The 20,405-nt window shown below is 41.9% G+C and overlaps 1 protein-coding gene across 5 annotated transcripts in view; it reads right to left on the reverse strand.

Moving 5' to 3' along the window:
• The window catches only part of NPAS3 (neuronal PAS domain protein 3), a 634,738-nt gene that overhangs the window by 62,485 nt on the left and 551,848 nt on the right, over positions 1 to 20,405 (reverse strand). For all 5 annotated transcript variants that reach the window (XM_068253452.1, XM_068253453.1, XM_068253454.1 and 2 more), the window contains 2 exons: positions 15,912 to 16,105; positions 1,409 to 1,515 (listed from right to left, as the gene is read on the reverse strand). In XM_068253452.1, the coding sequence (XP_068109553.1) occupies positions 1,409 to 1,515; positions 15,912 to 16,105 (301 nt within the window). The remainder of the gene's footprint in view (positions 1 to 1,408; positions 1,516 to 15,911; positions 16,106 to 20,405) is intronic.

Raw genomic sequence — 20,405 nt, forward strand, 5'->3', positions numbered from 1 at the left:
GGAGAGTTAGTATGAGAATAGGGTTAGGTTTAGTGGTAGATATCAGTGGATATAGCGGGGGAGGTTGGTTATTATTATTTAGTATTGATATAGCACCGACATCTTCCGCAGCGCTGTACAGAATATATATATAGTCTTGTCACTAACTGTCCCTTGAAGGAGCTCACAATCGAGTCCCTACCATAGTCATTTGTCTATATTGTGTAGTGTATGTGTTGTAGTCTAGGACCAATTTAGGGGAGAAGCCAATTAACTTATCTGTATGTTTTGGGGATGTGGGAGGAAACCAGAGTGCCCAGAGGAAACCCACACAGACACGGGAGAACATACAAACTCCTTGCAGATGATCACCTGGCTGGGATTCGAACCGGGGACCCAGCGATGCAAGGCAAGAGTGCTAACCCCAACGCCACCGTGCTCCCCTGGTTACGGTTAGGCATCGGTAGAGGGAGACTAAGAGTGAGAATGGGTTAGGTTTAGTGATAGATATCATATCAGTGGATATATCAGTGGGGATCGGTTCGGGTTAGACATCAGTAGAGGGAGGATTAGTATGAGAACAGGATTAGGTTTAGGGGTAGATATCAGTGGATATAGCGGTGGGGTTGGTTAGGGTTAGACATCAGTAGAGGGAGGTTTAGAATGAGAGTAGGATTAGGTTTATAGGTAGATATCAGTGGATATAGCGGCGGGGGTTGGTCAGGGTAAGGCATCAGTAGAGGGAGGCTTAGTGTGAGAATAGGGTTAGGTTTAGTGATAGGTATCAGAAGATATGCGGTGGCATCATTTATGTAACTTATATACTGTACTGTATTAATAATATATGTTTCTATTAAAAGCCACAGGTTCGTGACATGTAGTGTGGTAAATTTACTTTTTTGGCACAGCATAAAAGGGTTTTAAAAACTGTTCAGTATTCACAAAGCTGGACAAATTGCTTTCCACCTGCCCGAAAAATAGTTTAATACCATTGAGGAATGCTAACCATAGGTTAAAGGGCTTAACAAGTACTGAGGCCAGACAAGGGAAAATTGTGCATCCATTCTTACATGTTAACAGAGATCAGAACTTCAGAACACAACTCAACTCATATATTGACTTCATTTAAAGTTGTCTGTAAGTTATGCCAATCTTTCTAAGATGTGCTTGTGTGCAATGCTGAGTATTACACAAACTGATACAGTAATGGATAGGTATGCAAAAATATACACTTCTAATGATGAAAGGTATCCAAGAAGTTTTCATAAATAGAAAGCTAAAATATAATTCAATTTCCTTTACCAGCATAAATGTATTTATTTGTGACACTGCTCTCTTGATATTTCAGTGCATGTGTGCCATGAAACAACACTTGCATCAGCACCAGTGTCAGGGAGCAGCACGCTAGGTAACTATGCAACATACTCACAGTCCAGATGGCTGTGCCGGATGCCTTCCACATCTTCCGCATGGATGAAGTGATAGCATCTTTTACCCATCAGATCCACAGCATTGAGGTCCATGTAATCACTAATTCTGCAAAAGTCAATTGATTCAATGTTAGTAAATGTTATGTTCACATTAGTCAAAATACAAGAAAACATTTATGTTCACATTAGTGTCAGTGCTTGCCATGTAATGCTTCCTTTATCCTATGGTGCACATACACATGGCCAAATGTTGAGATTTTCAGATCAGATCAATCGTGTTTAACTAATTAAAAAGGTAGCATTTTAGTTACAGTCCTTTTTACATGTTGATCTAGTATTCAAAGAGGAATGCCTGGAGATTTTTGGTTGCTTTGAATTGAATTGCCATGTTTATGTGTGGTTTTGTGTAAAAGCAGTGCAATCGATTAAATCTGGCATAACTGAAAATGATGAAAAATGGCAACACATGGATAACATTTTTATATATCGTGCAATATAAGCCAGCATTATTCATACAGTATTACATTTTGTATCTGAATTTTCAGGTGAAGGCGGCCACCATTAAGAGTTAGTAGCAAACTTGAAAAGGTTGCATTATTTTATTGTGCAGGATTTAACTTCAAGAATACGTTACAATTATGGTTCATTTTTACTTGACCTTGAGTATGCTACATAATGACCTTATTGTGCACCATATAACATGAACACATTCATCCTGTTGTCAGTTTCTAAACTGTATCCATAATGCATCTCGATAATAGAATGCACCTAAAGAGGCCATGTAGTCTTTTGATGCTATTTACACTGGAATCACGTGCACTCTAAAAAGGGTAACAACATGCTAGATGTGGTACAGATGATTTGATCACAAACAGAAGATCTATTTCTGATTTTGGCCACAGATGCTATAAACTGTGCGCGCACCCGTCCGCTCGCGCACACGCCCGCCCGGCTCACTGGCCCGTCCTCCAGTCCCAACTGCTGTCCGGGTCTGTGCTGCACTCAAAAAGCATGGACCCAGCTACACAGAGACAGCGCTACGCAGGGATACAGAGGTTGTATTATAGAGGATATATATATATATATATATATATATATATATATATATATATATATATATATACTGTATATATATTTACATTGCTCAGGATCAAGTGATGGATAGCTTGTACAGAATAACGGACTTGACCACACTTGGTGTCATCTTATAACTCCCAAGTGTATACGTCATATTGCCAGGATAATACAGTACTTCCTGTAAGGTGCTAATGGGTTGATGTCCTGTGGCTGGGTGATGGGTGGCAGCCAGTGTTATAACTCTGTGAGTAGTCCTCAGATTATGCTCAGATGACAAATCTCATGTACATAGGTTGCTTTGTACACCTTTTTAAACAATCATACTGGGTGGCATAACTTTACCACTAGTTTATGTAACGATCCCTCCTGTAGCATGTTCTGTCTGTTGCAGTGGAGCTGCAAACGGACAGTTCTGGCTTATCTGCTTGCATTTGGTTGTGCATTCGCAATAAGTCTCATTGTCATTTGCAATCGCTCTGCAGTTCTGAGCAGCTCAGGATGCTGTCATCATTCCACCAATGGCTTGGTGCAGCTAAGCTGTGGCCAGATAGCCCTGGATTTCCTGCAGGCATGTTGGTACATAATATTGCATGTATTTCTTATGGGAGTCATTTGCATTCACAGCCAGCTAGCAAATGGTAATCAAGCCAGCTCAGGATTGAATGATTACAATTCAGCTGTGTGGGAATTTGCATACCTGCATCCATTGGCTGATGCCAGCATAAAAGTCTGCCTCCCATTTCCTACCCCGCCCATCATAGCGTTCAGCTCTCTGAGTTGTCGTTGGGTCTGTGCTGTGAAAGTTGTTATTATAAATGTATAATGCCTTGGGGCCCGTTCAGATCAGAAATGCGGATGGCTATGCGTGCGGAACGCGTGCGGACCGCAACGCGTACGAACGCATGGCCATCCGCGTTTGTGTGCATTGCGTGGCTGATACCATCACTGAAAAGTGAATGGGACAGCCACGCGTTTTTGCAAAATCTGCGTGCAGCATGCGTTCCCGGACCGCACAGGTCCGGAACGCATGCAGTGTGAACATCAGACATTGCACTCTATGCAATGTCTGATGTCGTGCGTTTTGGCCATCTGCATGCGTTTCCAAAACGCGGCTGGAAACGCGTGCAGTCTGAACGGGCCCTTGCTCTGTAATGTTATGTCTGCTGGACGTTTGCTGACCTGTGGGGGTCAGTGAAGTCCTTCTGATTCTGATAGTTAGATTCTGCCAGCACCACGTTGGTGACAGGTAGTATTCCTTCTAGCCTTGTTCTTGAGGACAAATTATAGCAGCGATTGCCATTAGTTCGCTCCTACCTGTTAGTCTTGTCTATCTCAGTGTGAATGTCGCCGCCGCTGAAACAACGACTAAATTGGCTGAGCATTCCATCTGTCTGTTGTCTGTCTTGTTAATCACCATTACGTGTGCTTAGCTAGTTCTTGATAAATATACATGCAGACTTGCTAATATATATTTATCCATTAGTTGAGTCGTTTGTTATTTTCTTTATTCGAGCTACGGAGATTTTTTTCAGTTACTGTGTTAACTAGTCAGTTTAGCACGTTTCGGTAGGTTGCGCTTATCGTGACCACTCGTGCTTAGCTAGCATAGTTTTGTTGCTATTAGTTACGTTCTTTCCTGTACTCTTGCCTGTGTGGATGCTTGCTGGTGACTTTTGTTAGCCTGCTTGCTCTGCTTCTGTGGACATGACTGTGAGCTGCGGTTGCTACTAGTTACGCTCCAATCTATAGTCCTGTCTTGTATCTGAATGCTTGCTATCGCAAGAGCAGCGCAACATCGCACTGTGCTACCATTGCGTGTTATTTGTAGTGATATCGGAAGCCCAGAGCTGCAGTTACTCTGGGCAGCCTGTGTAGCCTCTTCCATTATCCAGCTCTTAGCCTTGTTGTGCTGGATGGTCAGAAAGTATGACCCCCCCCCCCCCCCCCCAGCATTACAGTTTACAGCTGAAGTCCAGGCTCATAACTCCTTCTCTCCGGCTCTTGTTTTGTATACGATGATGGGACAGTTGCCTCTCCATGCTCTTCCTAAAAGTCAAGAATCTTTTTTCTTATCTGTGTCCCTTTTGCAGTGATTTTCCCTCTCTTCTTGCCCAAAAGTTTTCAAAGTGTACCTGAACTCTTGCACAGGACAGAAGGAAGGCATAGAGAAATACACCCTGTATGTATTTAGAGAGTTTAGCCTGTCTAATTACAAGTTGTGATTTGATCTCTCCCTTGTGTCACCTGACTGCCACAGCAGAGCTAATAGGTAAATACAGGATGTTAACAATATATGTGCTTCCATGAAAGCAGGAAGTAGACAAACTGCAGATTTATTGCAGGATTTGTATCAGCTGTAACAAAGAATTTTTGTTTCTTTAAAGGTTATTATGCTGTTGCTTATCTTTCACAGCAGAGAGGAAGTTCTGAATTCAGGTCCGCTTTAACTGTCACTGAAATAGGATCTGCTGGACACAGGCCAGCAACTTAGGCCAGTCAAGGGTTCTAGTGCTGGGTAAAGACCAGATGTACAAAGCAAAATCCAACTACCCCAGATCTTTCTCATGATAGATAACTTAAAAAAAAAGCTGTCATGTGCTTGTCAGTGGAAGGAGTCCTCATACTTTGCTGCACACAAGAGAACGCCCAAGAACATCAAATCTAGCTGCTCTATATATCTTCAGAGCATTAGGAGCAGAATGTTGCTTGGGTGCACCTGCAGGTACCCAAAAGTTACCCTTCTTATTCATCTAACAACAATAATCAAACATTTTTAGGCTGCTTAAAGCACACCTGAACTGAGAGGGATATGGAGGCTGACATACCTTATTTATTTCCTTTTAAACAATACAGATCGCCTGGCTGTCCCGCTGTGCCTCTGCCTCTAATACCTTTAGCCATAGACCCTGAACAAGCGTGCTGATCAGGCGTTTCTGACTGAAGTCTGACTAGATTAACCCCATGCTGGTTTCAGGTGTGCGATTCAGACACTACTTCAGCCACCATATCCCTATCAGTTTCTGCGTACTTTAAGGGCTCTCACCTCTATCTAAGGCTTAAAGAAAAGCTTTTGCTAAAATTAAAGTTTACTTACAGAAATGAATTCTGCACCATGTATGTACGTATAAAAGTATGTCTAGGACAGGGTAAGTTCCGTTTTTCACATCAATAACAAACTGTTGCACTTATACACAGGCAATGAATGGGTCGCTAAATGACTTGTATGATAGATAAAAAAAAAATCAGACAACCGGAACCCTGCAGAAAATGCAGAAATGGTTCCAGTGGGCTGTAACCACTTTCATGCCAAGAGCCATAAACAACTACTCAAAGACTGCGATGTCGTTCATCTTCCCACCTCACAGGGGTTAAATCTGCCCCTCATTTGTCCTTTCTAAAGACTTTGCAAAAGCGAATGTAACTGGAAGTAATTAACGAGCAATTATTTCTGTCGGATTGCGAAGGCGGAAAACAACGAGGCCACTAATTACCCAAAGCGCGGGCGACACAACGCTTTCTGCGTGGCTGTATCGGAATTATAATAATCAGCGGATATTACTTGGTGAATGATATAAATGACAAAGCGTGTAATAACCTGTAATAGCACTAATAATGGTAATAATAAGCCTTGTGATAATAGCAATGATCATCATTATACTGCATGAATAATGAGCCAGCTAATGGAGCTACATAGAACAATGGATAACACACTACAGTCCTGTATACACTTACATACACAGAAGTATGGATATGTGCCAACAATGCCTTACTGCCCACAATAGCCGTTTATTTTCAGTCCAGCCAGATTTACCTACAATAGAGTGTCGTTTATTCTGGTGGTGTGCTGTGATACAATTTCTGTCAGGAATTAAGAAAACCCGATCATAACTCCATAGCATTCTCAGCCAAGCGCTAAATGGGTGCCATGACCCTCATAGTGATCCCCTGTCCAAATCCTGTGAAGCAATGCAAACCTGTCAATACAGTATAATGAGTGGTTATCTTATGACTGCTCCACCATGACTTCAATGTAATTTAAGTGGCGTAGCGAAGGAGCTTTGGGCCCCACTATATGTTTACCATTGGGCCCCTCCAAGCCCTCTATATATAATTGATATGGTGCACCAAAACCTGCCAAGGACAACCACATTATTAGAGGGGCAAGCAGTGGATGGGGAACAGTTTGTTAATGATTATCATTATTTAAAGCATCAATAGCAGGGGTAGGGAACCTATGGCTCGGTAGACAGATGTGGCTCTTTTGATGGCTACATCTAGCTCACAGACAAATCAGTGGGGGTTGCTTCACTAAGCTGCATTGCTCAAGCAGCGCAGCTTAGTGCGACAGCGCAAGTAACATTGCACGCTACTGCTTCCTTGCGTGGTACGATTTTTTTGTAAAGTGCTTTTCTAAGCGCTTTTGCAGAAGGATTTGATTTGTTACTTCCTGACACAAGTCAGGAAGTGAACTCTTTGACCCACAAAAAAATAAATAGAATGTATTTATTCTTAAAAGCGCTAGGGAAATCACTATACCAAAATCACCAAAATCACTCACAAAATCGCAAAACATCACTGGCGTCAGCAATTGCGATTTTAGATGTAAACAAAGCCTAAGGGAAGATTACTGGCAGCCCGTATACTTCTCTTATGACAGGTGTATTTAAACGCCTTGTAATGACAGGTGTGCTTTAATGCCTTTTGCTAGGGACCCATAACAAAAAATAAAGCAGGACTAATGTTACTAGTAGAAACCAATCACTATGGGCTTGATTCACAAAGCCGTCCAAACTGTTTAGCACGGGTGTGCTAAACAGTTAGCACGTGAAGTGCCGTTCGCTGACTTTTGCGCGCGCAAAAGTCCGCGATCGCGCAAATCGCAGCGAACGGCACTTCACGTGCTAACTGTTTAGCACACCCGTGCTAAACAGTTTGCACGGCTTTGTGAATCAAGCCCTATGTCTCTAAATACTCTGAAGAAGTTTGAACCAAGTTGATTTTTAATTGTAACCTCACTAATAGGACAGACGTCTTTGTATTTGATGAGATAAATACAGTAACAGCTGTTGGGCTCTGAAGCACAGTGACACATGGTGAAGCTGAAATGTGCCTGTGCCACACTGAAGAGAGACATGTATATTAATCCAGTGCTCTTTATTGCTAGATAAGCCTATAATGTATGTGTAATTACAGCGGACTCTGCAGGTTACTTTGTAAAGTATCTGATGCTCAACCAGAGTACACACAGCAGGACATCTTTTAGGGCCGGTTCACACGGACGCTTGGCGGCGTCTACCGTCAAGCGTTCGGGACCCATCGGCTAAACTCTCCCATTCAAGTGAATAGGAGCGTTTAGCATTGCGCGGTTACCGTCGATTACCGTCGATTGCATAAACGCGGCGTTCTGATCCCGATTTAACGCATCGTTTTGGCCATCCCTAGAAGCCGCATGCAACGTCTAGGGACGGCTAGCCGGCGCATCTTCATGTCTCCCTGCGGGGACGAGAAACGCCGATCGCGACGATCTCTGTACCGCCGCCACCGAACGGGACGTCACAGGACGACGCGACTTCCTGGCCGCCCCAACGCCGCCTGCCGTCCGTGTGAACCGGCCCTTAATCGATTCCCTTTTCTTCAATAAGTTTACAATAATTAGATCTTCAGATGTTAAAGGAAAACTAAAGAGAGAAGAATATGGAAGCTGCCATATTTATATAATTTTAAACAATACCAGTTGCCTGGCTGTCCTGCTGATCCTCTGCCTCTAATATCATTAGCCATAGACTCTGAACAAGCATACATATAGGATGTTTCTGACAAAAATCTGACAAGATTAGCTGCATGCTTGTTTCAGGTTTGAAATTCAGACACTACTGATGCCAGAATGATCAGTGTGACTGTCAGGCAAGCAGTGTTCCTTAAACGATATCTGTAGCCACCTGAATTTAAAAAAGTAACATACCTTATTATTATTAAAGAAAATCTGTAACGAAAAAAGTTCCCCTGGGAGGTACTCACCTCGGGTAGGGGAAGCCTCCGGATACTATTGAGGCTTCCCCGTCCTCCTGTGTCCCACGGCGGCGGCGATAAAGCTCCCCAAACAGCGGGGATGTAAATATTTACCTTCCCAGCTCCAGTACAGGTGCAGTATCTCTGACGGTCCACTCTACTGCGCAGGCGCAAGTCTCCTGCGCCTGCGTAGTAGTGCGGACCTGACAAAGATCGGCTATTTCCGCCTATTTCCAAGCAGAGAGCCACAACAGCTCCCTCGTTGGAGCCAGAAAAGGTAAATATTGCACAGCCTAACAAATTGTCGGCGGTGCATTCCGTGGGCTGCAGCGAGACCGGCGTGGGACACAGGAGTACGGGGATGCCTTGATAGGGTCCAGAGACTTCCCCGTACAGAGGTGAGTACCCCCAAGGGAACTTTTTTCCATTACAGAGTCTTTTTAAGCAGAGGAAAGGCTCTGGATCGCATTTCCCTGCTGTCACCTGTTCAAATTTCCCACCACCTGCGTCTTTGGGTCTCCTCGGCTCTGCACTGCGCATGTGTGAGTCTGCCCTTGGGTGTGCGCAGTACAGAGTCATTCTTCTTTGGAAGTACTCAGAGACTGGCCCAAAGGCTTCTTCTACATTAAAGATGGAATGTTGCAACAAGGGCCTGGCGTTGGAACGAGGGGGATGCAGAGATTCAGAGCCTTCCCTCTTCTTAGGTGAGTATGTAACTTCTTCAGGTGGCTACAGGTATCCTTTAAAAGGAAATACATGTGGCAGCCTCCATAAACCTATAGCTTCAGTTAGTTTTTTTAAGCCAAACGCTAACCAAATACTTCATTTTAGTTTTATGTAGGGTATAGAATGCTTTTTATCGTTGTTGAGTTTGTATTGCTGTCAGTGTGGTGTTTAAGGGAATTCACTCAGTTTCACATGAAGCTGGATTTAAAGATACCGTAAGTTAAGTTAGCCAGTACATGGTTAGACACCTGAAGTAAATGGGATATGGAGGCTAACATATTTATTTTCTTTTTATGAATACCAGTTGCCTGGCTGTCCTGCTGATCCTCTTCCTCTAATATGTTTAGCCATAGACCCTAAACAAGCATGCAGATCAGGCACTCTGACTTAAGTCAAACTAGATTTTCCACATGCTTGTCTCAGACACTACTGAAGCCAAAGAGATCAGCAGAACACCAGGCAAATTGTATTGCTTAAAATAAAATAAATATGGCATCCTCCATATCCCTCTCACTTTAGGTGTCCTTTAAGCCAGACATATGCAGAAAAGAACCGCACACCTTAGGGCCCTTTCACACTGGGGCGGTGCATCAAATTGACGCACTGCTACCACAGCCTAATGAAAGTCTATGGGGAAGTTCATACTTCCAACATTGCAGTACGCTGCGCCGGAAGTGCTGATTTAACACTAGCGCATACCGACGTTACCGTGCGGCTCCTGTGGTGACCTGCGTCGGCCCAGAAGTCATGTTAGTCAATGGCAATGCAGGGTTCTTTAAGCACGTTTACATTTTTACAATACACTTCCATGCACTTCCGCATATCCGAAACAGGAAGTGACCTCAAGCGCGTCACTTCCTGTTTGGACAGGTGCCAGACAGGGAACACTGTGCGATGTGGTGTGGCAGGCACGCTGCACCGCAACGCTAGCGCCACTTCGTAGTATGAAACCAGCCTGAGTGTAAGGATGCTCATGCTGGATTCCTAGCCAACATACAGTGGGTTGCAAAGGTATTCGGCCCCCTTGACGTTTTCCACATTTTGTCACATTACTGCCACAAACATGCATCAATTTTATTGGAATTCCACGTGAAAGACCAATACAAAGTGGTGTACATGTGAGAAGTGGAACGAAAATCATACATCATTCCAAACATTTTTTACAAATAAATAACTGCAAAGTGGGGTGTGCGCAATTATTCAGCCCCCTGAGTCAATACTTTGCAGAACCACCTTTTGCTGCAATTACAACTGCCAGTCTTTTAGGGTATGTCTCTACCAGCTTTGCACATCTAGAGACTGAAATCCTTGTCCATTCTTTTTTGCAAAACAGCTCCAGATTAGATGGACAGCATTTGTGAACAGCAGTTTTTAGATCTTGCCACAGATTATTGATTGGATTTAGATCAGGAAGTAGAAACAGTGCAGATTTATTTTAGGATTTGTATCAGCTGTAACAAAGACATTTGTTTTTGTTAAAAAAAAATATGTTGTTGGGTTTCTTTTAGAGCAGAGAGGACGTTCTGAGTTCAGGTCCAAAGTGAGAGTGATAAGGAGACTGCCATATTTATTTCCTTTTATTCAATGCAGATTCCCTTGCTGTCCTGCTGATCCCTTGCCTCTAATACTTTTAGGCACAAACCGTGAACAAGCATGCAGATCAGGTGTTTCTGAATGACATCTGACTGGATTATCCACATGTGTGTAAGGCTACACTTTAAAAGTGTTTGAGAACATCAATTCAAACTGACAACCAAGGGCTACAAGTGGCAGTTACAAGTTAGAGCCCGTTTCCACTAGAGCGAATCCGCATGCGTTCTCTGCATGCGGATTCGCATAACCAATACAAGTGGATGGCCCTGTTTCTACTTGTCAGTTTTTTCCTGCGTTTTTCTGTGCAGGATTTTTCTGCACGGTAGAGCCTGCAGAATTCGCTTGCGTGAGGAATGCAGGCGATTCGCAGGCTATGTATTTAATAGGGAAAACGCACATGCATTTTTTGCCGCGATTTCGCATGCGAATTTGCATGAAAACGAATGTAAATTGAACCAGGCAGTGACATGGTTGAATTCGCATATACCCTGCCTATGCGAAATCGCATGCGAAATCGCGGCAAAAAACGCACGCGGAATCGCATCCGCATGCGATTTCGTCAGCAGTGGAATCCTGGCGATTCGCACCGCACTAGAGGAAATGAGCCCTTACTGATCAAGTCATCTCAATACAAAAGTCAGATGTATATCCAAACAGGACTGTGTGTGTATGTATGAGGCATCTTGGGTGTGTGCTGGGGGAGGGTCCACATATGACCGATTCTGAGCAGTGACATTTGCTGAGACTGCATAGGCATGCACTGGGCAGTTCAGAAAGTAACTTTGGTGATTGTCTGTGGAGAACCAGTTTAAAGCACTTACCGTACTCTGCATAGTTTTTAAGGCTGTTTTTAGATAGCCTCAATTCACTAAGCTTAACTCCTGTCTTTAATAACTCTTCTGAGCTATTTTACAGTTATCACCATGGTGATACAATTGTGATAACTGTAAAACAGCTCAGAAGAGTTATTAAAGACAGGAGTTAAGCTTAGTGAATTGAGGCTAGGCTACTATGGTGTACTACCCAGCCACACTAGATTTGTTCTGTCAATTATATTAAAGTTTTTCACACGCATGAAGCAGCTATGTGTTTTTGAATTGATTGCACAGTATGTAGTACACAATGGCATCTCCTTCATCAAGGGGTAGTGTGTTTTCATTACAGTGGCCGCTCACATTTTGTGTATTATATATGAAAACATAATCAAGGTGTTGCAGTGCCCCTAGTCAAAGACTAGATTTCAACCCAATTGAAACACTGTGGTGAATCTTGAAGAGGGCTTTGCATAAACAAATGTCTGCAGTCCTCAATGAACTGGAACAATGTTGTAAACAAGAGGGCCAAGATTCCTTCCCAATGATATTATTATACAGAAAACAATTACTTTAACTTATTGCTCCTAAAAGTGGTTCTACAAGCTATGGAATCATGAGGTATGCTTAGTTTTTTACACGTGGGTTCTACTGTTTGGCTTTATCTTTTTTAAATAGTAACAGTGGACCTTGTTGTGTGTTGCTGTACTCCCCAGATTAGATTTACATAATTTTAAACCCTGATTTAAAAAAAAACCAAAAACAAATGATTTTACTTTGTGCCTTGATACATAAAACCTTAGAATTGAAAGTAGGTGTACTTTCGTTTTCTTATGACTGCATAGATGGAAGTGCTGGTAATGATAGTGATCAGAGTACAGAGGGACACTATACACGCAGGAAGGGGAGAGGGAACATTTTGCAAGAAGTGGAAACATTTCAGAAGCACACTTTTCATGCAGGAAGCAGCAAACTTTTCTATTAGTACAAACACAGAGTAAGGCCAGACACCCATTACAGATCGCTAATCGCTATCACGATCACTGATCATTTATGCTAGAGTTTTGTACAGTGATTTCTGTCGCTTTTAGAAGCAATTTTATGTTAGTGCATTTTTTGTAGTTCGTGTAGTGAAATCGCTGCCAAATCGCTTTTGTACAGCAATTAAAAAAGTGATTTTGAAGCGTTCCTATGTTTGGCATTGGAGTGCAATCACGGCAATCTGCAGGACTGAAGATTGCAATATGTCTAATCGCAATTGCTCCAGTGGGCTCTCCTGCATTGACTTATGTATAGAACCAATGCTCTTGCAATGGGGGAGAAGTGGCATGTGTGCCCTTCACAGCTTTACAGTGCAAAAATGCCAGATTTGAATCTCGGTTAGGTCTGCAGGGAGTTTGTATGTTTTCCCCGGTGTTCGCTTGGGTTTCCTCTGGTCACCAGGTTCCCTCCCACATCCCAAAAAAGACACTGATAAAATAATTTGTTCCCTAAGACTTAGCTAATGTAGGAATACTGTACTGAAACAATGATATGGATTGTGAGCTACCCAGAGGGACATTTAGTGACACAACTATGAACTCTGTAAAATCCATGTGAAAGACATTGATACTATATAAAAATGCAACAACAATAATATGTAGACACAAACACTTAACAGCCCATATCATTATTCCTAGCTGTGGGTATGCACTTAGAAGCAGAGCTTGTACTTACCTCCCTACACAACATCAATGATTGGCTGATTTTAAGTAAATCAGTTTTATAGTTCCCCTGGATTAGGGAAGGATGGTATCATCACAGCATGGCCAGTACTGCTACAGAGATTAAACTTTAAAGTCTAAAACATTTTTTTTAAATGGTTGAAATCTGCTTCAAATTATCTGGGTCTATTCTTAAATTCCTGCGTTCAAATTCTTTCCCCAAGTAAAAGTTCATAAAGGACCACTGTTTTCTAGACAGTCCTTATAACAAAACAATTGTTATTTGTCCTGGTACTTAGCATGCTGAAGACTAAATATTATGTACATAAAAATCAGTGGAGCAGTGCCACCCAGTGGTTACAATATAATTATATAGTGAAATGTCAAAACCAAGCTAAAACATACTGTATCTATGGAGCATCTGAATTGTTGCTTTCTATAGGTATCCCGTAGCTGCTCTATTTACAGATAATACTTTGAAAAGTGCTGCAGTACATATATGTATATGCATTATTGTTGAATTGATTCTATATTTTGTCACCAATAATGTATATTGGTGTACACCATTTGTCTGTTCTTATGTACTCCATGTTCGTTTCTTACTTTGTACAGCGCCAAAGAATATGTTGCCGCTTTATAAACCAGTAATAATAATAATAATAATATGTCAGTTTGGGACAATGGCCACTGACCAATGACTGTATCTCTGTTTTAGCAGATGTTTCTGAATGAACAGGCAGCCCCCCCCCCCCAATTGTATCGCCTCTCTGCAGTCCAGGTGGGGATTTAGACAAGGCACAGAACATTTATATAAAGCTTTTTTCCTGGTGGACTCAAAGCACGAGAGCTGCAGTGGGAGTAATCTTTTATGGAACATTACATCAAATTACTAAAACCTCACTACTACGGAGAGGTTTCCCTTTCTAATCCACAAAATAAACCGACCACTTAGTTACAAAATAAGAAAAGGTCTGTAGTACATACAGCATACGTCATTCTATATGCTATACATGCTTCATTTTCAGGTATTTTTATTTGTATGTTTCTGAAATTGATTAATTAGCTTCCACAATCTTAGACTTCATACACACATAGTTAATGATCGAAAACTGATCGTCAGTACATTTCAGGAAATGAGTGTGGTACAATCATGCTGTTTGGCTACATCTCGGTAAGTGTAAAAGGGGCCTACAACTCAAATTATTAATGTGTTTCCTTTATAGCAGAGTCTGCTGCCACATTTGCTTCTACAGCTATGTGTAAATTGCCTTAACATCACTACTTGAGTCTGTCGAGACTGATGAGTTGTCAGTAGTCAGTTTTTGTTCCTAATTTTAAACATAGAAAGTCTTCTATAAGTAAATTGTAGTAAATCTTACATGAAATGTCCTACCATAGGGACCATTCACATGTGTATTCCTGCTGCTCTCGAACTGCTGCCCAGTAGCCAGTGGCTCAGCACACACTGTGGTGGATAAGAGTCGGTGAGGTACAGCACGGTTGAAAAATGCCACCACATGCAGTGTTCAGGCTGCAGCTAGGCTGTGGTAGCACATGCATTGCCCTCCTCTCTCACAATCCTTGTAAATGGAAGTGTGTATGTATTATTTATTCTGAGATTATTATGATATACTGTGCACAATAATCTTTACAAATGGGCCATGCACACGATTTTCTTTGTCACAAGAAACTATTGTTTGTGACTGTTTTGGCCAATTGTCTGTCCAGCTGTCTCTAAAGCCTGCTACACACATCACAATCTTGACTGGCCAATTTTAATACATCCATGTAGTATGAAGACTAATACAGTTTGAATACTATAAATAGATTGTGTAGGTGAGCTCTCATACTACATAAAAGTTGTACTGTGTTCCCAGCCTAATAGTCCCCTGTTACAGTGATCCCTGTTATAGTGTCTTCCAATATTGTGCCCCAGTTTATCTGCAGTTGCCTAACTCCATTTCATTCTCCCAGCAGAGACTGTTGTGCAAGCATTTGAAGTAAAATAGTTACCTGCTTGAAACAGCTTTAGTATTGTGCTTTTGACTTCCTGACACTCCATCACTGGCACAATGATTATGCATGGCATGATGCAGCAGCTCTGAAGAGGACTCTGAGTAGATAACTACTAACCATCTCACCCCTGCATATTGATATCTGCAGAAAGGTGGGATGGGGTGAAGCAGGCCAGAGTTTGAGGACTGTTGCATTAAAGCAAGTCTACCAGCAGACTCATCTGTGAGGAAAATGTGATACCTGCTATAGTTTTGAGATGAATCCCATGATCAGCTGAGCTGATTACTGGGGCTGGAAGAACTAAGAAAGCAGCAACTGATTGGTTAGTCATCTTTCAGAAATGACATATAAACCATAGTAATCTACAAATATATGTGCTTCAGCTGCAGATAATAAAATAATATATAATATATAGCGTATGGCTTCTTGTATTTTGATGCAAGAAGTGGAAAAGTTAAAAAGAAAAGCCTGAAATGCGCAATAGTACATAACCCATATAGTAAAAAGTGTTTTACAACATGCAATGTGTTCCAATTATGAGGCCCGTAGTCTATGAGGTCACATACCTATTTTCACAGTATATAATATTGAGGTCCATGTTGACACGTGTAACAAACATGTGGCAGTCGATGCGGACTTCATTGATGGTAGGGGGAGGGAGAGCATGAGCCACAACTACTAAACCCATCACCTGTCCTGGCCCAGTACGCCCATGAGACAAAGACACACGGAGACGCAGACGTCCAGTTACATGAATCACCTGGAAGACATGAAAAGACAAATCATCTGCCTCTGTAGCTAAAATCACACAAAACTCTTTACTGTGGACTTTCACATCCCCCTTATTAACGAGGTAAAAGCATCATCTAAACTCAAGTAAATATTAGTGTTTAATTGTATGAAAAGTGACATCAGTGATTCTTTGAATTTCCTCAGTGTGTATTCCAAATGTAGATATACTGTGGCGGCCATTTCAGGCAGTTTAAAAAAAAAAGTTGTCTAATACAAGTCAGAAAACTCAGATGATAAAGTACCATCTGTCTCCACATATGTAACCAATAGTGCTTATACACATTAGCCTGTCAATATGCACTGTGTATTTCTGTTACTGAGGAGGCTGCAAGCTTACTGTTACTAGTTCAGGAACATGAGGTACAGCAAGCTCTGTCACTGGCTCCTAGCACAAAACAACACAGGCAGCCAGGCACAAGGTGCACAATTCTCATAGCATTAAAGACTGTGTCATGAATATTGCACCTGAGAGGACAGCAGCTATGTTAAAGGGATTCCGAGCACCTCTCATGGGCATGCCTTCTAAGACACACGACTTCCAACAAAGTTGTGCTATGACCCCTCTGGAGGAGCCTCTTGCAATGGCCATGCATGTCACTTCCTCTTCCTGCTGCATTCAGTGATGCACTAGGACTGGATTGTGACTAGATTGTGAGCCCATCTGAGGGACAGTTAGTGACAAGACAATATACTCTGTACAGCGCTGCGTAATATGTCGACGCTATATAAATGCTTAAATAAATAAATAAATGCACTTCTCTAACAGAGAGGACAGGGGTGACCCGGAAGTTACAACATAGCCAAGATGGCAGCCGCGATATTTAAATTGAAATCGAATGAAAATTCGAGCACAAGCTACAGAATGGTACGCATCTTTAAGTACTTTGCAGTACTGGTCGGAGTCTTAAAGGCATACCCATGAGTGGTGCTCGTCCCTTTAACTCACAGTGTTGCCTTTGTTGCACACTATGGCCGCAATTCAATGAACTTTTTCTCTTGAGTTTTCTCCTAGGTGAAATTTTCAAACCTTATCAATAAAATCAATAAAATCCCCTTTAAGCCACCAGCAAGCAAGAAAATGCTCAAAATAATTTACACAGTACTTTTTCACCCACTTTTTGGTACTTCTTAATTGCAGAGTGGTGAAAAGTTATTTTAAACAGAAGATGACAAACTATTTCCTAGGAGAAAACTTAGGATAAAAAGAGAATTAAATAAGGGCCTACATGTACTTAGTACAGTAGTTGCTCCCTCATACTTCCTGTGCTTTGATACAAACTAATATATTAACCTGTAAATGCAAGCCTGCCCCGCCCTGATTGGCCTAGATTATCTGTCCTGTCCGATGAGTACTTCCGCTTTATTTTAGGCCAAGATCAGTCATATTCTTGCAATATATTCCCTGGAAAATTGATGTGTGTATGGTATGGCCTGCTTAAATTACTGTCAGGGCCGGATTTACCATAAGGCACTGTAGGCACATGCCTACAAGTGCCTGCTGATGGAAAGGCGGCTCACTCCCCTCCCTGAGCGCCTCCCTTCTTCCCTATGCAGAGTCCCGAGCAGAGCGTAAATGAGAGGTTACTCACCCGGGTCTCGCCCATCCACTGGTCAGATCTCCCTTCAGTCAGGGGCACCTCTAGCTACTTAAAGGAATACTATCGATTCACATATTTTTTTCAATTGACACAGGAATTGTTTGGGAAGTGCTGCTAAGTACTGGTGTATACATTTTAATAGCAACTCCTTTGTTTACTGTTATCAAAATACATTCAAACTTTACTGACGCCAAAACTGCCGGCTGACTGAGCCATGAGGAGAGGGGAAATTCACCTCACACTTGATCAGTTAACTCTGTGTAGCTCTGTGATTCAAAACTTCTTGCTTGTGTGACAGAGAGAGAGAGAGAGAGAGAGAGAGAGAGAGAGAGAGAGAGAGAGAGAGAGAGAGAGAGGTCCCAACAGCTGCAGCTCCTGTGTTTCTGACTGACGTGTCTGAAGAGAACAGAGGAAATGTAACTAATTGTCACAGCTTTCCATACTGTTTTTGCTTTCAGAGTTTGATATGTTTGATATTTGCTTTTTGTAGTCTGATATGCAACTCTGGCTGTGCATTCAAGCAGACACCCCTTCTGCAATTGATTTGTTCCAATATAGCTAAATCCTACCCTCAATAAATTACAGCTTTTGCCTCTGATATTTAACATGAAACGTAGGAAAATGTTTACACAGCTACTTAGACATTATTTGTACATTGTCATTTTAGAACACTTGGGTATCGATAGTATTCCTTTAATGCTGAGGTTCCCCTTGCTACTTGGGGGCTCCTCTAGCTGCTTAATACTGAGGGTACTTCTGGAAACCTAATGCTAAGGGACATCTGCAATTACCTATGACAGGCAAGGGAAGTAGGTAGAAGTGACAGCTGGGCCAGCCAGCACACTTCAGGTGCGGTTCAATGGGGGTTTGTAGGTTCATGGAGGGCTAAGTCTAAGGTGCCAGGACATCTGTGCCTATAGGCTCCTGTGATGTAAATCTGAGCCTGATTACTGTTTCACTTCTACTTATATGTTTCTAAACCTTTGTGCCCTGAAAGTCTGAACATCAAAAAATGTCAACATACACAGAAAAATACATAGGCAACAGAATAAAACGAAAAAGACATATACATAGAAATGAATATTGTAAACATAAATAAGAAATGTAATGTAGTGCAAATAGAGTGCAAAATGTAAAACAAGTATATACACACACACCTGTTTTCCAGAAGTTTCAATTACCCACTAATACCTTTTAGCTCTTTTGCTTTCAAGCTACAGTTTCCTACATTTCTGGGCTGGATGAAAGTAGTCATACAAAGATGAATTAAGGCCAATCACACAAACTATTTTCTCTGATCAAGAAGCGATTGTCTGAAATGTAAGTGTGTGATGCAGTTTTCAATCACATTTGTGGTCTAATGTGACCGGAAATGAATTGCAGCGCCGCCCTGCTGGATCCCCACTGCTTCTGCCTGATGAGCAACTTGCTGCCTGATAGATGAGCATTTACTTCCGCTGCCAATCATACTTCTCTCTAAAATCGATAAGTTAATTGATTGTGTACGTGGCTGTGAAAAGATTACAGGCAAATTTAACCAAAAGTATCATATTTGCAAGAAAAAATAATAATAGTTGGGCTATGTAAAGAGAAATGGAGTGTTTGGAAATTAAATACAATTAAATACATTGTATATAAGAAAAAGATGTGGGGAGGGGAGGCGGCGGTGGGTGGTAGCAGGTACAATGCACTGACATGAAAGGAACACAAATAGAGTGTAAATAGCAAATAAGGAGCCAGAGGTACAAAATACAAAAAAAATGAATGAGAATAAAGTAACAGAAAATGACCAGAGGAAGGAAATGTAAAGCAAAGGGCAGTAAATGAAAGAAGGAATGTTAGAAGAGAGGCAGAGGAATAGAAAGAAAGGTCTGGTCAGTAGGAGGCAGGGCACCACAGACTGAATCATCCAGAGAACCGCAGAATAGAATAAGCAGAGTCCTCTCTGACACATGTGGGGAGTTTTGCTGCTAGATTGCTCGTGGCAAGAAACACATCAGAGACTCCTGTGGTACTTTTATATATTTCAGAGGCTAAATCTAATATGACACTGAAAGTGGGGGGAGAGGAGGTACGCACAACGTCAGGAGCCAGATCCCCTTCCTATGACCTTAACTGATAACACAGAGAGCTGCTTAACTCTTCCACAACCAGGGAGGTTTGCAGCATCTTACTTTTGTAGATGTGAAGTGTTTATAGCTGGCGTGAGCTGCAATTCCTTTTACAGTGAACCCCACTTCCTGCCATCCTATAGCTAATGTAAATGACAGAGAGCAGGAAGCCCTTAGCTCTATAACCACAGCTCAGGTGGGTCCAGCCATGCATTGTGACACGGAAGCCCCTCAACCCATTCTAAAGTGGTCATTCAAGGCGTATAGCAGCAACACGACAGTTCAAAGCAATCCTTTCAAATACTGTTTTGCAAAATTGTCATAACTAGTAAAACAATTCATATGGTCCAAAACCTGTTGGTAAGAGATTCATAATTGTCAGATAAAAACTACCTACTGTAAGTGAAAGCTACATAGGAAAAACTTAATTTACAGTGCACTTTATTCTGTGGTCTTTTACCGTATGTGTTCCTCTAATGTATATGTGTATGTTTTTAAAATGTGAACGTTTTTTGGAATAGTGGTCCTTTAAGCTAATCATGGGCAGGAAAGTAAGTTA

The sequence above is a fragment of the Hyperolius riggenbachi genome, chromosome 9 (assembly GCF_040937935.1).
Source record: "Hyperolius riggenbachi isolate aHypRig1 chromosome 9, aHypRig1.pri, whole genome shotgun sequence".
Classification (NCBI taxonomy): Eukaryota; Metazoa; Chordata; class Amphibia; order Anura; family Hyperoliidae; genus Hyperolius; species Hyperolius riggenbachi.